We start from the raw sequence: 15391 nt of genomic DNA, 5'->3' as shown, positions 1-15391 counted from the left end.
TTTCAGCAGTGGGGTAATAGACGTCATTAATTTGCTGCTGTCTGGTTTTGGTACAATCCGGTTCCTTGTGGTAGTAAGGTACCGTATCATCGACCGACGGTATCTCCCGCGATTGCCTAGTGCGGTATCACTGGCCGGTATCGTCTATGTATCAATGATACCCTTCCTGGCCCACGTGCGTGGTGTGGCGCAGTAAGATGATGTCTCCTGACGATCGTGTCTTACAGCTTATCGCGCGCTAACAAGGTGTTGCTTTTGAGACATCGGAAGATAGACAGAGCAAATCAAAAGGAGAAAGGGAGCTTCCCAAGCTCCCTTTAGGGTAGATTCGTAGCTCTCTGGGTCGATTGCCTGCATTTCCTTGTCTACAGGGCCCATCCATCCCTGGTGCATCTGTGGCTGTGCAGGTACTTTCCATTGTTTGCCTGGGGTTCCGTAAGGGGCGGTATCAATGGTACCTTGTACCGGAGGGTCGTATTCGGTACCACCCCGTCTGACGGTCACAACTGGGTTTTTCAGAACCAAAGTTCACGCTCCTCTTTCTTTTCTCCCATCTTCTTTTCCCGATCGATCGCCTCCAAAGTCCGTTGTTCAACCGTTCGTTCATTTTCCCTTCATTTCGCTCGTCTCCAGTCCTTTCAACCCCGCCTCTCTTTCTCTTCCCTCTTTTCATTGCTCTATTTACCTGGTCTGCCTCGATCGCCTTGTGATCAATCACTGTCAGAGATAACTCTTATCACAAGACAGAGACACTGAAAAGTGACTGTGTGTGAGTGACTTGTGTGGTTGGATTCCGGGCGTCAGCACTGTCTCCTACTACTACTGTTGTTGCTGCTGCTGCTGCTGCTGCTACTACTACTTCCTTAGTACCTTCTGTTAAGCGTCGGTCTTAAAGTAGTGCCCGGGTCACGGCTTTATCAATGTCCCCTGCAGGTGTGACTTGGTAATATTGGGTACCCGCCAACTGCCAGCCCTCGTGTGCATGAGTGACTGAGCGAGTCTGTTTGTCTGCTGCGTCTTGCACTCTCTCAGCACCGCTACTCCAACACTACCACTGCCAGCGTCATCTTATTCACTCCCCTCTTCTCTCTCTCTCCCTAACAACTCAAGCGCCCGCCTCTTCTGAAGCGCTTGCAACCTCTTGGTAGAGGCCGTTTCTATTCTAGCGCCGATACCACATTCCCATTGTATCAGCTGGGTCGGTCCCTCTCCCTTTCTTCGCGCCTCGGATTCGGTTGCCTGTCCGGTACGACAACCCAGCCGCTGGCCGCTCATTGATCCTCAAAAACCACTCTCCCACACGATCTACGACTTTCCCTTTCCTGTCCAGAAATCGCGGGGATCACTGGTCGACGCTTCACTACAATCTTGTTTCATCTATCTCTGTGGCTACCCCTGCAATCTCCGCCACCACCCGCAGTGGGAACCGTCACCACAGTTCCTCGTCTTCCCCCCTCGTTTACCGATCGAGCTCTGCCTAGATGGCTGGTGTGCAGCTACAACAGCCCAGCATGACCGACTATCGACTCCCAATGCATCATCAGCCGCCGCCGGCTCGCAAACCAGTTGCCGGAATGCATTCCGGCTTTCCCTACCAGGCCTATGACGGGCCTCACCACCAGCAGCTTTCTCCCCATCCATCGGCCGCCTCCCTTGCGCACAACCGCCGGCGAACCTCTTCCTCCCATGTGCTACCCTACATGGCACAACAGCAGCAGGCATACTCTGCGGGACCCTCACCACATCATACGATGACCGGTCCACCCAATTACCCCCCTTCCAGGCGGTTATCGAGTGCGACCACATCTACGACCTCCACCGGCAATGTTAACTACGGCGGTAACCCACAGACAGATATACGCCGCAGCACTTCGTCCCGCTCCGCCAATGCTCAGCTGGGTTATGTGGCTCTGATGCGGAGACAAAAGGCGACAGTATGGTGTGACCGGGCACAGCCCGAGGATCCTCGGATACGAGCGCAGAAGCTGGTCGATAAGAAGCGGGCGTACCTGGAAGTCCACGGCGCAGGCGCCGGGCGCACGGGTACCCTTGGAAGCGGCAAGAACAAGCACGGCGGCAAGGGAACCACTGATTTCTCCCCCTCAACACTCGTCGGCGCTACTGTCCCGGTTCGGCTCAGTGCGAACGAGGTCGGTGATGCAGATGAGGATGCACACAGTGACCGAGGCTTCCCTTATCGCCGGACCGGTAGCGGTCGCAGTTCCCTGGGTAGCAATTCTCGCTATCCCAGTGGCTACCAACGTACTCCGCAGAGCACGATGGGGAGCACCAGTACGCCTCCTAATGAGAAGACCGACCTCCCTGATGTCTCCGAGCACCCACCAGCGGAAAGCCACGAAGCTGAGCAGGACCACGCCTCCATTAAGGATGATGCTGCTACAACAAACAGTTTCGGTAGTGAGCACGAAGAGTACTTTGGCACCGTGAGTGACATGGCCGCACCAAGTGCAGCTTCTGCGGCGATCGACAAGGCGAAGAAGGCGGATGAACTGCGGCGCCGAGGCAGTGTAGATGATCGAACGACGTCCATGACCAATGTCCGGCTTTTCGTGGCGAACCCCGATTTGAGTGATTAGAGATGCAGTTTGTTCATTGCTGGGCTTATTCCTTTCACATACACTGATATTTGGCGCTGCATCGACTATGCAGTCCGTATCGAATTCGCGCTCTACGCCTCTTTCCTTTCTTTTCCTAAACTGTCGTCCTGCAAACTCGGGCTTGTAACCCATGTCTGGTGCAACGATCCGGCAATGCCCTCCAGCCTTGATTTGCTTTACGACGGCAAGATGCCCCTCAACTGATTGACTTGAACTTGTTCTATTCCCCTCACCGCATGTTATTGGCGCTTTTTGCTGTGCTGTAAGGGTTGCTTGCTACTTGAACTCGCACCCCTTGCACCAAATTGGCGTCCGATGGATTTATGAGCAAAGTAATAATAATACTATTGTACATATCACCACATTGATCGCAATAGCGAAGTAGACGGTGTTAAGGAGAGCTGTTGTAAGTTTGCACGGACTTAGGCGGAGTCAGCGCATAGTGAACCAATGGACCGGTAGCTTCACACTCAGTACAACCATCGAATAGACCCAAATCCAACATCTAACGGACAGGAACTCTGCATGCAAAGCTCCAGCGATATAGAAAGATGAACTAAGGTGGGCTAAGAAATCTAGTGGTCGTGAACTAGGGGGGTCCTTACATAATCCACCACACGTGCGGGACGCGAAATCCCAGTCGCGAACATCAATTAACAACGCGTTTCGGGCAACCTGGCAGGCTCACCAGACGCCAAGATTCCCTCTCCCACGCCTGGAATCTCCGCCTCGATTGTTGCCTGTCTTTCTGTCTTGTCTTGTCTGTCTATCACTTTGCACGACCCCTAACCTAACTAACTAGCTCACGGTCCAGCCGGCCAGAAAGAGACCCATCAATCGATCACTCTTCTGGATCACCGGCTTTCCTCACTTCACTCCTAATACTTTCCGCTCATTTTCCTCTCATGACCCTGAAACCTACCTGGCTGGTTATCGGCCACTGATGTGAGCTTAAACCAACCCTTGCAAAGTACCCCAGCACGAGGTTGTGCATGCGCGCGCACCCTGGGATATATTCACCAAAGTGATTAAGTTACGATGATAGACTGACTGAGTTGTGAATTGAGGAGTTTCATAGGTGCCATTTATCTTTTTCGTTATCATACTCCTTTGTCTCATCCTTCCTCTTGATACCCACCCACATACAGCCTCAGCCTTACACTTCTCCGCTGGATGATTAGATTATCATTTCATTGTCCATTGAGTCGTCAATAAGGTCATTCACCGTCTTTTCCATCCTTATCGCGGCTCATTCCACCATACACCATTCCGGGAACGGAAAGTACCGCCATGTCGACAGATACTGCTACCGCCACCGCTCCTCCTAATCCTGCTCCTGCATCTTCGCCACACTCGTCTGCTGGCTCGTCCTTGTCGTCACTATCATCTCCTCCGTCGGATACGAATACCTACCCCGCGTCTATCTCCATGTCTGGGTCGCCGGCGAGGAAACGCTCGATAGGGGATGTCGATGGGGATACGGCTGCTGCGAAAGGGGGGGATGATACGAATGCGAATGCAACTACGGATGTGGAGATGAAGGTTGATGGAGATGCTCGTGTCGATACAGACGATAACAAGGAGAATCGGGATACACAACTGAAATCATGTGGTCCTGGGGACGAGAAGAAGACTTCGGTTGTTGGAGATTCGACTGCCACTACGACTACTGCTCCGGCTGCGAAGAAGAGGAAGTTGTCGCCTGCCAGTAAGGAGGCGAAGCAACAGGAGAAGGAGGCCAAAGAGCGGCAGAAACTAGAGGAGAAAGCTAAGAAGGAGGAAGAGAAGGCCAAGAAGGAAGAAGAAAAGGCTAAGAAAGAGGAGGAAAAGAGGAAACGGGAGGCTGAGAAGGAAGAGGAGAAGCGGGTAAAAGAAGAAGAGAAGCGAGCTAAGGAAGAGGAGAAGAAGAAGCGCGAAGCGGAAAAGGAAGAGGAGCGCAAGAAGAAGGAAGAGAAACGGAAGGCGAAGGAGGAGGAAAAGGCTGTCAAAGAGGAAGAGAAGCGAAAGAAGGAGGAAGAGAAGTTGAAGAAAGAGGAAGAGAAGCTGAAGAAAGAAAGAGTGAGTTTGAATTTATTCTGGCTGAATGCAGAATTCAGGTATCTAACACGCAACAGGCGCAAATGAAGCTGAACTCCTTTTTTGCGAAACCGAAAACCCCGGCGCAACCATCCTCATCGAACACGACCCTCTCTCCTAGCAAAACTACTGGCGCTGGCGCTTCGAATGACCCCTCTCCTGACTCTGGATCGACTGTATCTGACTACCAGCGCGAGTTTCCAGAGTTCTTCCTCCAGTCACATACCACATTTGCGCCACCGCACAGGTTCCAGCGCGACAACGAAGCTCTGCAGCATACGCGGGAGAAAGTTGATGCCTACTTGAAAGATGCCAAGGATGGCAAGCATGAGCCTGTAATATTTCGTCCTTCCGAGCTCTTCCAGCTCATGCCATACCAGCGACGGCGTGGAAGGTTGCCCGCTTCAGTTAAACAGATCCTCTTACAGATGCAGAACCTTGCGGATCAGTCAGAGACCTCCGAAGCTGCCCAGAGAGCTCGCGATCTTCTGAGACAAGTGAGAATGAAATCACTGAAGTTCAGTGAGGATGTTCGGCCTCCATATCAGGGAACCTATAGCAAGAGCCTACCGGAGTCATCCGTCCGCCGGTTGATGCGCAATCCCTTTCGCCGCGGACTGCCGGAGACGAACTATGACTACGACTCGGAAGCTGAGTGGGAAGAGCCCGAGGAAGGCGAGGATCTGGATTCAGAGGAAGAAGAGGAAGGGAGTGAAGACGGAGAGGATGACATGGATGGCTTCCTGGATGACGAGGAGGACCATCCGATTGATGGCAAGAGGCGTCACATCGTCGGGGACCTAGAACCCGTCAGCACTGGTATACGATGGCAGGAACATGGCGTGGACCCGGAGCTGCAGGCGTACAAGATGGAGACCATTTCCGACTCGGTGACCTTCCCTATTGACCCGTTCTCCACAGCCTACTGGCAGAAACCGAAGGCCGCCGCGGAGCCAGCGCAGGCGGCTGGTGGTTTGGGGCGCTCGACGCTCCATGCCTTCATGGGGCACCCATCCTCGTCATCCTCACACAAACCGACCGGGAGTGGACCGGGAGCGGACGGGAGCACCCTGGCCGTTCTGACAGCTGGGAGGACAAAGCGAACGTTGCCGCCGGAGCAGCTGGAAGAGTTCAAGCAGGTGGTGAATGGCAGTGATCTGACCAAGATGGGGTTAATTGAAATCTTGAAGAAACGGTAAGACGTGGGCCCACAAGGGATGCTTGTTGATCGGAAGGCTAATCATCAGGGTTGCGCCGCCATAGGTTCCCTAAGGTCTCGAAAGACAGTCTGAAAGACACGCTGAACAGCGTGGCCACGCGGGTGGGACAGAAAGAGGCTGACAAAAAATGGGTCTGCAACTAGCCGTGGCCGGGGATTGGCAAGTTTGGCCCCCGGGAAGGACAACGCATAACCAGGGGACTGGTTACGGTTGTGTTTGGAGCACGGCGTTTAGAAGAAGAAGAAATCATGAAAAGATCAGTCACAGACCGAGAGAGTGGTCTTGTCGGCCAATTGAGTGGGTTGATTGGTTCCCCAATGGACGTGTATACCCCTCCTTCTCTGCGTCTCCTGTCTCTCCTTTGCTTTCTTTTCTTTTCTTTTTCAGTTTTACGATTTACCCCGTCCCTCCTTGCCTAGTGTTTCATTTGTCGACTATATACTCAACGTCTGGCCATCCTGTCAACCGGACACTGACTCGGGTGAGTGGGTGGCTGGACTGGTCGGATAGTGTCGTTTGGCAAGGGGAGTTTTGTGTTTCGATGGAACACGGAGAGAAGAGAAAAAGAAGAGAGAGAAACACTACCTGACCGGGTTCCTACGGTGCATCTATACGGAAGTATTCTCGTCTCATCTCATCTCATCCACCAGGGACCATGTGTCCGGGATATTCATCCCATACATCAGGAAGGAGGGGAAGGAGAAGGGGCAGGTGTGATGTTTAGAGATGATGATCGGAGGGGTAGTAGCAAGTCAGAAAGGGAACTGCATATACGGCAGGGATCGCCAATCACAAATGTTCCTGAGCAAACTGTCGGGGCAAAGTGGAGCGGGGAATTATAGAGACCAAAGACAGCGAAGAGCGAGAGAGGAAAGTGAAAAAAGTATCTTAATAATAGATCGGGGAAAACGCAGTGCAGAGCGGTGCCAACACAACAAGCACACAGCCTGCGGGAAAGCCTCATTGACATGACATGACATGAACTGACCCAGACCTGACCACTGGGATTGGCATTGGAAACACTTCAGAACCCGGGTAGATGCACCTCTCTCGGGGACCTACTTGTCTGCGTACATGCATACTACGTACATGGCACTACTATCCATCGTAGAGTTTCTAGGTAGATGAGTGGTGGTGACGGTGGTGGTGATGATGATGGCTGTTGTCGTAAGTCCAGTCCAGTCCAGCCTGGATGAATATCATGGATATGATGGATATGGGAAGTGGGGTGGGTGGATGGAATAGAACAGCGTCTAGACCAGCTGCGCGTCTGGGTTATGAGTGAGTGAATGCGCGTCCATTGTGTCTTTTCCTCCAACTACTCGTACAAACTCGAATTGTATCTACTAGTAGCCCACTCAAGAGAGATAGAGAGAGTCCAGACACTGGCAATGTGAGATCCATCCATACATACATCCACCTATTTATTCAATGACTGGATGGACATGGGAGCTGAAGCGGGCAACAGCAATCCGAGGCATGGAAGCTGAAAAACCGCGCTTACCTGCATCATGTAAATAAGATTGGAAATCAAAATTGAAAAGATTTTTATATTTAACATTTTATTTTATTTGTTTCGTTAACGGAATGTTGATTGATATTCCGGAATGGGTACTGTAGTGAGTGAATCATCATCATCCTTACCAGCTTCCACTGCTGGTTGTGGTCTAAGCCCCAATTGAGACTAGAGGGGGAATCCAGCTGGGCAAGTGGCAGATGAACACGTGCAGGTGGGGGGTTGCTGGTTGTCGCGCCCGATGGGGCTTAGTGCCGCGGAGCCACAAATCAACTCTGGGACGGGAGGGACCGTCAACTTATTCTCTTACTAGATAGTTAGTCTTGTTGATGATGAGGAGGAGGAGGATTATGGATGGATGGGGTTATTATTTGGGGGTTTCAAGATGCAGTCAATCATCATTATTAGTGAGTTGATCCGGAACATTTGCTTTGCTTTGCTTTGCTTACTCTTATGGGGTTACGAAGAAAAGTGTCTGACCTGCAGGTTACCTTTTAGTTAGTAGCTAGCCAGCTAAGTACATGGATACTAGCTAGACTTTCCATTTCAGTCCACCCACACTCCATCAAGTTCTTACTCATTCAAGTCACCCTCCCCCATCGCCCTTCTTCCCCCCATGTACAGCTGATCAGTTCAGTAAAAGAGACGAGACACCCACAGAGAGAAAGTGTGAGAGAGTGTGTGTCCTGACCGAGGATGGGAAACAAGACCAGACAGGCTGAGCCCATAACTCTACTTACTGACTAGTCGGGCCAACACAGTAAGGGGGGCGGCCAACAAATCAGTGGCTCCCGACGGAGGGTCCGTCATGCATGCATGCATTGCCAGCTCATCAAGGAATTTCTCGCTCTCTCGCTCTCTCTGTCTGTCTTGTCTCTCTTCGCGCCCTCTTGCTGTCCTCTTTTTCTTCGTTCCGGGCGGAAGTTTCGTGCGTTCGGTAGGGGAGAAAAACTAAAAGAAAAAGGGAAACCAGTATCAGGATTAGTCCGGTTTCTCATCTGTTTCTCTGCTGTTTCGTTGGCCTGCTGGGGATCTGACCGGGTTTGCTTTCGTGTCTCGTCTACTCCGTACTATCTATCTACTTACCACTACTACTTATCTTCCACACTCACTGATGGGGGTAATGTTTGAGGGTCAGTCGATATTTTACATGATGTTTGTTACTTACTTGAGTAGATCTAGTTGTTCAGCTGTCCTCCCTCATAGCATCAGGGAATTTACTACTTAGTTAGATACATACGTAAATTTACTGATTTCCCCAGACCGGGACAGGTCAGCCGTCTGGGCTGCAGAAACTGGATGGGAAGTAATGGAGAGTTAGTAAATAATGTACCTGCTCCCGCCCCGGTCCCCAAGCAAGGTACAAGTTGACGAAGTAAGCCAAAAAGAAAAATGAAAAAGGAACTTATTTTCTTGCCTCACCCTGCAGCTTCATCGGTCCCTGCAAGCGGCCGATTCGAGTCACCGCCAACAAATCCACGCCTTCTTTTCCTTTATCCAGCCGACCAGCCAGTCACACAGCCTGACCAACCACTCTTCTCCATCCTGCTCTGACTTGCTTTTCCCTTTCGCCCCTCCCCTCCGGATCGTTCGATTTGCTGGCATCCGCTAGCCGTGTAGGAGTAATACTGCCCACGGGAGTTCCTCGTTAGTAACTGGACTTTGATTTTTGATTTTTGATTTTTTTTTAACAATATTTTTTCTTTTTTTCTTTTTTCGTATTTCTTTTTTAGATTCTCTGATTATTATTCTGTTATTACCTTGAGGAGCGTCTGTCTGTGTCTGCATGTCATCCCGCCCACGGCCAAGTCAGCCAGTTGTCCCTCCCTTATCCGGACGAGGTCGGAGTTTATCAGCCTGTGAATCATTCAACTATTCCTATTCTACTACTATTCTTCCCTCATTCGAATCCCTCTTCTACTACTTACTACTTACATACTGTACTTACTTGGTAGCTGACTTAACTGACTGGCTATCCCACTGTTGGCTATTGTTTGTTTCGGTGCTTTAGTTTTTTATTTTTATTATTATTATTTCCCACCTTCTTGGTATATGTCCCCGAAATAGTGTGTGTGTGGGTGTGGATTATATTTCTCCATTTTCTGCAATCTACCCCCCTCCATCAGTCGTCCTCATTATTGTTATTATCCTGCCCACTTTCATTCGTAGTATTGCTTCCACCATTACTACGGTCTACTTACTACCTACCTACTTACCACCACCGCACACTCCATTACCCTCTGCTCCAACTTCCCCTCCTCTCTCTTTTCTCTCTGCGTGTGTCTAGTTTTCCCACCTTGCCTTTTTCTATTATTTTGACCCTTCTTCCTCTTCTCCTACTACTCTTTCTTCCTTCGTCCTTCTCTTCTCCCACCTCAACCCTCTACCAATACCACCACCACCAACAACAACACCATCCCCTCCCACCACTACTACCATCTTCTCGTCGCCCCCACTCCCATCCTGGAGCTCTCCATCGTGTCCGCCATTCATCACCATCTGGATTCCCCCCATGAGGACCGAATCTCACCTACCGCCTCTCCTTTAGGAGGACCATGCGCTAGTGAGGGAGCTTCTCGCGCCGGGGGCATCTTGCAACCTCAGCTGTCTTCGTCTCGGCCTAGTGTCCAGGAGACGACTGCCCATGGCAACACCATGTTCGATGCCCAATCCGATGCTCTTTCATCCACCTTGGCTTATGTGACCTGTATGTGCGCGCACGGCTCTCTTTTTTCCTTCTCTTCTTCTTCTTCGATTTCGACTCTTTTCTGTCCCATTTTTTCGCTCTGTCTTCCTCCGTTTACTCCTTTCGGGTCATTTTGTGCGCGTCCACTTAATTGGCAAATTAATTTGCCGAATCGCCTGCCCCCCTGTCCTACGCATCGATATTGGCTTGCTTCATGCGATCGATTGCTGTCCTTTCCCCAATAGTATAGCCACCCAGCCCGACTAACTACGTGCTAACGGCTCGGCCTTGTTTTCTGGCTCGTCAGGCTTGATTCCCTCATCCGTTCAGGCAACTACACCATGTGAGGCCGCGCCTCAATCTTCCACTCCGGTTGCGACTTCTAGCATGTCTCCCATGCTCTTTTCTCCCGACGCAATGGCGGGTCGCACCATAGGTGAGTCTGGCGACTTGGATCGCCCGATTTCGCGTGTCGCAAGCCCCGTCTGCTCCCAGGATGGACAGTCCCAGGAAAACAACCATGGCGCCCTGCCTACGGAGCTGCCCAAGGTATCCTTTGAGGAGTTGGCCGTTCGTTATCGTCAAAATCATCATAATCAGAGTCGTCGGAAGACTTTGGAGCACCGTCTCCATGCCCTTAAGGTTTCAATGGGGATTTCGGCGCGCTTCGTCCGCGTCAGTTCAATCGTCCAACGAGGCTTGGTCGACCGCCTTAAACACGATGATAAGCCCAATTTTGTTGCTCTCTATCATACCCTGGTAGACCTCCAGGAATCATGCGATTCCGCTTTCCGGCGCAACTTTCACCGGCAGGATCCGTTGGAAGAATGGTCGCCCATCCGCGAGTCCTCCGTGGACCGTTCCCCGGACTTTTTCCTTCAGTTGAGTCCCCAATCTAGGTCCGATCTTTTGGAAATTCTACATTTGGCCCGTACCGATCCTCAATTCATCTTGGAGAGGATAAGAGCCTTGACTCCTGGCCAACTGACGGCCTTGGTATCATCTGCGGGCGCTGCAAGCGATCCCAGTGAGATGTCATTCCCATCACCTGCATCCCGTTCCCGGACTCATGCCTCCTTTTCAAAGCGCTCTTCTGCCTCTTCCCTTAAAGATCGCGCCTTGACTTTTGAGCGTACGGATGCCCTGTCTACTCTGCTGTTCAACGTTTATGCGTCCCCATTGGATTCAGATGCCCCGGAAGCACAGCTCCGCTTGGATGTTTGGTCGTCTGTCTTTGCAAAACTTGTATCCGATGGCGGCATCAAGTACGATCCCCTACTCGGCCACATTTTAGGTTCCTGGGCCACAAACAGTGAATGGAAAGCGAAGCCCAAATTTGAGCTCTATCTCATGGATATCCTGCAAACCGGCGCATTTCTCCTGGAACATGTAGAAACTCCCCCTGGCATGAGTTTTGGTACAGAGCCTCCCGACCCCTTGAAGACCGATGTGGCCGAGGAATTTTTTGCTTCTGCAGTAGATGCATTGTTCCAGCTTTTGGATGACCCAGATGGAGGGCTTCCGCATGCGGTGATGCAATTGAGCAGTGCTATTCTGCAGAAACTCGAACGTCAGGACGGTCGTGACCGTTTCCTTGAGTTCTTGTTTGTCCAGTGGTTCTTTGCAAAATTCCTCTATAGTGCACTGACCTACCCTGAGGTATGAGAAGGCTCACCCAGATGTTTCAAAGCTCCTACTCTGACACTATGTCCAGGCACACGGTCTCTTGCTTGACTTCCATATCAGAAAAGATGCTAGAGAGAAGCTCCTCGGACAGGTCGGACTCCGTGCCTACTCGCAAGTCTTTGCCGTCCTTCATTCCATGTCCGTTGTCCCTTTGTCCAGTCACTACGTGAAGCCCTTATCTAGAGCATTCGCTAACCCATCTTGTAGGAACCACTATTCTATGGCTCGTCCCACGGTGAGAAGGCACGTTGAGAGCATGCTTTGCCGGTTCGACCACGCCGACCCTTGCAGGAACGTCTTCGGAAAACAAACCTCTTCCCGCGCGACAGCTATCAGCAGCCGGGAATCGCCTGCTGCATTCTTGATGCTCTCCGCTGCTGACATCTTAGCCCTGCTGAATGCTCTATTCCCTAGGACACCGGCATCTACATGCAATTCCCCGCTCTCGTCTTCCGGGATGCCTTCGTCCCCTGCTGGATCTTTGGCCGCTCGGTCAGATCGCTCTATAGCGTCTATCATTGAGCCAGGGTTTTTCCGGCCTCCTTCCGATAACATGTCCATTCACGCCCTCCAAGACCAGAGATTATTTGCTTCTGACATGGCCTTTCTGTCGCTACCGGAGAATTGCATGAGTCGCAATGCTGACAGGATCCGCTTCGAGTTGTCAGATCTGAGCGAGCCTGATGGTCGTGCAACTCTGGAACCACCTGCAGCTGAAGAATGGACCATCTTCTCCATGAGCCAAAGTGGAAGATGCTTGACCTGGGGTCTTTTCCCCGATAATGGCCCGTCCAGTTTTCCGGAGCACGATTCTGTGGACGACGTTCAGTCCACCACCTTGGGAATGGAAGACAACTCTGAAGCTCTCCAAACGGCCATTGTGAAACTGATTCAAGATAACCCTGCCGATGATGCTGCCGAGTATGGTTTCATAGATACTTATGGCGTATCCCAAGAAGCCCATCTATCCCTAAAGCAAAAGTTCGATAGGGCCATGGAACACTGCCATCATGACTCTGATTTCATCGGGGCTCACTACTGGTGGAATGCCGGCCGACAGCTTGTCCGCAGCGCTGCAAACTCTCCCTCTCGACGCGTCGACGACTCGTGGATCCTCGAGCCCATGCATGCATCGTGTGTCCGCTCACTCGCTACCTCACGGGCGGTTATTGAACGGTGTGAAACTGATCTCGTTGCCCTCAACAGGCATGTGCAACGGGTGCAGAGATCCGTAAAAGACTTGATGGCCACTGTGGCTAAACTTCGAGACAAGATGTGGTACATGACTGACGTAAAGCACTCGATGAGGTACGAAGATGCCAAACATGTCGCACTAGCATTGAAGACTATGATCTACTCTGCTCGCCTCTACAGACAAGCACCAAGCGATGGTCGGTCTCGCAGCAGCATGAGACCCTTTGGAAACTCCCTTCTTCAGAAACCAGAGTTGCAAGTCATGAATATCATGAAGGCACCGAGCAGTCAAGGTGGTCCCAACAAGCTGTCGGACGAGCAGGTGGACTTGATTCGCAAATGGCTCTCTCACAACAACATCGACAATTTCTGCAAAGGTGAGGAGCGAATCCACCGGTTCTGTTACGAGGTAAAGACAAGCATCAATCGACTCGTTGGCGAGACCATGGCCGAAACCCCGGTGCTGTGGTCCAGCGAACTGTATCACAAAGAGCGGGCCATGTACGAGGGCTCCAGTAACCGAAGCTTCCTAAGCCTCTCCTCGAGCATGCGACCGTTCAATATCTCCAGTGAAGACACGCCACATGCCTCGCCAGTCCACGGGACTACTACTCGTTCATCAGACACTTCAAGGTTTACGCAGGACCTACCTCCGCTGAGCTCCAAGTCCTCTTTCCAGAGTCTGATGTCCGATAAGTGGAAAATCCCTCGGGAGCCTTCGATCACAGACGCCTCTTCAATCGGCGGGTCCCCAGGAAGGGCTGCCTCAACCACTACCGGCGATTCGTTCAGCACATTCTGGTCAACACCACAACCCGCACACTATGCACCAAGTGCTTCCAGCCTATATTCCCGACCCCCCTCTATGTTCAGCGATAACGGTGTCCAGCCGTCACGTCGCAATGATCGCAAAACGCACAGCAAAGGAGCTTTCTTGGACGGCCTGAAACAGACCCTGACGAGCTTGCTCTTGAGTGACTTAGGCTCCCCGGTGTGGAGCTGTGGAAGTGAGACAGACGCTTGGTTTGGAAACGCACTGGAACAGAAAAGAATCCGAACCCAGATGAAGAAACGTGCGCGCATTCAGCAATTTTACACCGAGTGTGATGAGCGATTCGTTCATCATTCTCTCCAGCGCACACCGTCGGACCGTCGGAGAAGCAGATCGCTGGAGTCTGCAGATCGATCAACAACCGGGGATGCCGAGACACCGTCTGCATCTGCCGCTGACAACTCTATGCAGTCAGATGAAACCCAGCGCTTCTCGTACGGTACTGTCTTTCGACGCCTCATAGAAGTCTTCTCGCGACATGGGAACCCATTTATCAAGCTGAAGGCGTTGCGGGATCTGCGGGCGCTTGTTGTTGCATCTTTGAACTCCGATAACGATGATGCAAGCCCATTCAGTGCAACTGAGCCGCCCTCCTGCCCGCGAGGTCGTACTCCCGGGCTCCAGAACAAGAGAAGTGCCCGTCATAGCTTCTCCGAGTCTGATGCCAAGCGGACTCATGCCCAGGAATCCTCTCATACACCGACGACTCCTGCGGCCGAGTCTGTCATTTTCGACTCCCGACCCTCTGATTATTGTGCACCCACCGAGAATCAAATTGTGGATGCTCTTCGCAGCCTCCTCCTTGAAGTGAAGCCGAAGACACTTTTCCGTGACTTGCAGTTCATCTCAGCCTTTGTTCCTTCGGAGACGTTGAACAAGACCGACAGCGGGACTGCATTTCTACAGTTTGGCTTGGCGGCGCTGAGCCTCAAGGACGAGATCTGCAATAGCATGGTCGAAATCGCCGATAACATTGTATCTCAAGAATTCAGTCGGCGCCATCCGCCTGGCTACGACCATACACCCCGGCCCGGGCACGCCCTCGAGGATGCTGCGGGCATGTGGATCATCACTGCCAAGGAAGGCAATCCAGTTGCCCAGCGGGAACTGGCCATTCTTTACCTTACCCACCCTGAACTCCTCCCGCGGGTAACCCTACCACTCACACTGCTGCGAGACACATTCAAGGCTGAAATGATGTACCGCCGCGACAAGGATTCCAAGTCTGACCCGCAGAGCATGTGCCTGGCACTGCACTGGATGCAGTTGTCGGCCAATGGCGGGGACGAACTTGCGCGCAACCGACTTCGGGAGCGGGAGGAGTTCGAGTCTATTGCATAAATCTCCTTTTCTATTTTGCAGTTCTACTCATACTCAGTACTTTCCTTACCTTCTATTCGTTTCTTTCTTTTATTGCTTGCGAGCATGTGCTTGTGATCATCTTTAGGACTTATATCTTTTTTCCTTCTCACCTCTTTCTATGATATTGATACCATTCACGACCTGCCGATTTTTGGCATCCGGCGCGGGTCTACTTACGCAACTAATCCTGGTGCAGACGCG

At 51.7% G+C, this 15391-nt stretch overlaps 3 protein-coding genes across 3 annotated transcripts; all 3 read left to right on the top strand.

Moving 5' to 3' along the window:
• Positions 1-1511: 1511 nt before the first annotated feature.
• Positions 1512-2597, top strand: AtWU_10888 (uncharacterized protein; the record flags this gene model as incomplete). The annotated part of the gene is made up of 1 exon (XM_035505990.1): positions 1512-2597. The coding sequence occupies one exon, from the start codon at positions 1512-1514 to the stop codon at positions 2595-2597; it is 1086 nt and encodes a 361-aa protein (XP_035361883.1).
• Positions 2598-3908: 1311 nt separating this feature from the next.
• On the top strand, positions 3909-6057 carry AtWU_10887 (putative chromatin assembly factor 1 subunit A; the record flags this gene model as incomplete). Its single annotated transcript, XM_035505989.1, has 3 exons — positions 3909-4676; positions 4733-5889; positions 5958-6057. The coding sequence occupies 3 exons, from the start codon at positions 3909-3911 to the stop codon at positions 6055-6057; spliced, it is 2025 nt and encodes a 674-aa protein (XP_035361882.1).
• A 4028-nt stretch (positions 6058-10085) lies between these two features.
• Positions 10086-15169, top strand: AtWU_10886 (uncharacterized protein; the record flags this gene model as incomplete). The annotated part of the gene is made up of 4 exons (XM_035505988.1): positions 10086-10137; positions 10424-11775; positions 11831-11940; positions 12010-15169. 4 exons carry the CDS (start codon positions 10086-10088, stop codon positions 15167-15169), a joined length of 4674 nt encoding a protein of 1557 aa, XP_035361881.1.
• Between the last annotated feature and the right edge of the window lie 222 nt (positions 15170-15391).

This window comes from Aspergillus tubingensis (genome assembly GCF_013340325.1).
Source record: "Aspergillus tubingensis WU-2223L DNA, scaffold_15, whole genome shotgun sequence".
Taxonomy (NCBI): Eukaryota; Fungi; Ascomycota; class Eurotiomycetes; order Eurotiales; family Aspergillaceae; genus Aspergillus; species Aspergillus tubingensis.
The sequence above is the reverse complement of the archived record's forward strand: the minus strand, read 5'-3'. Positions and strand labels throughout refer to the sequence as shown.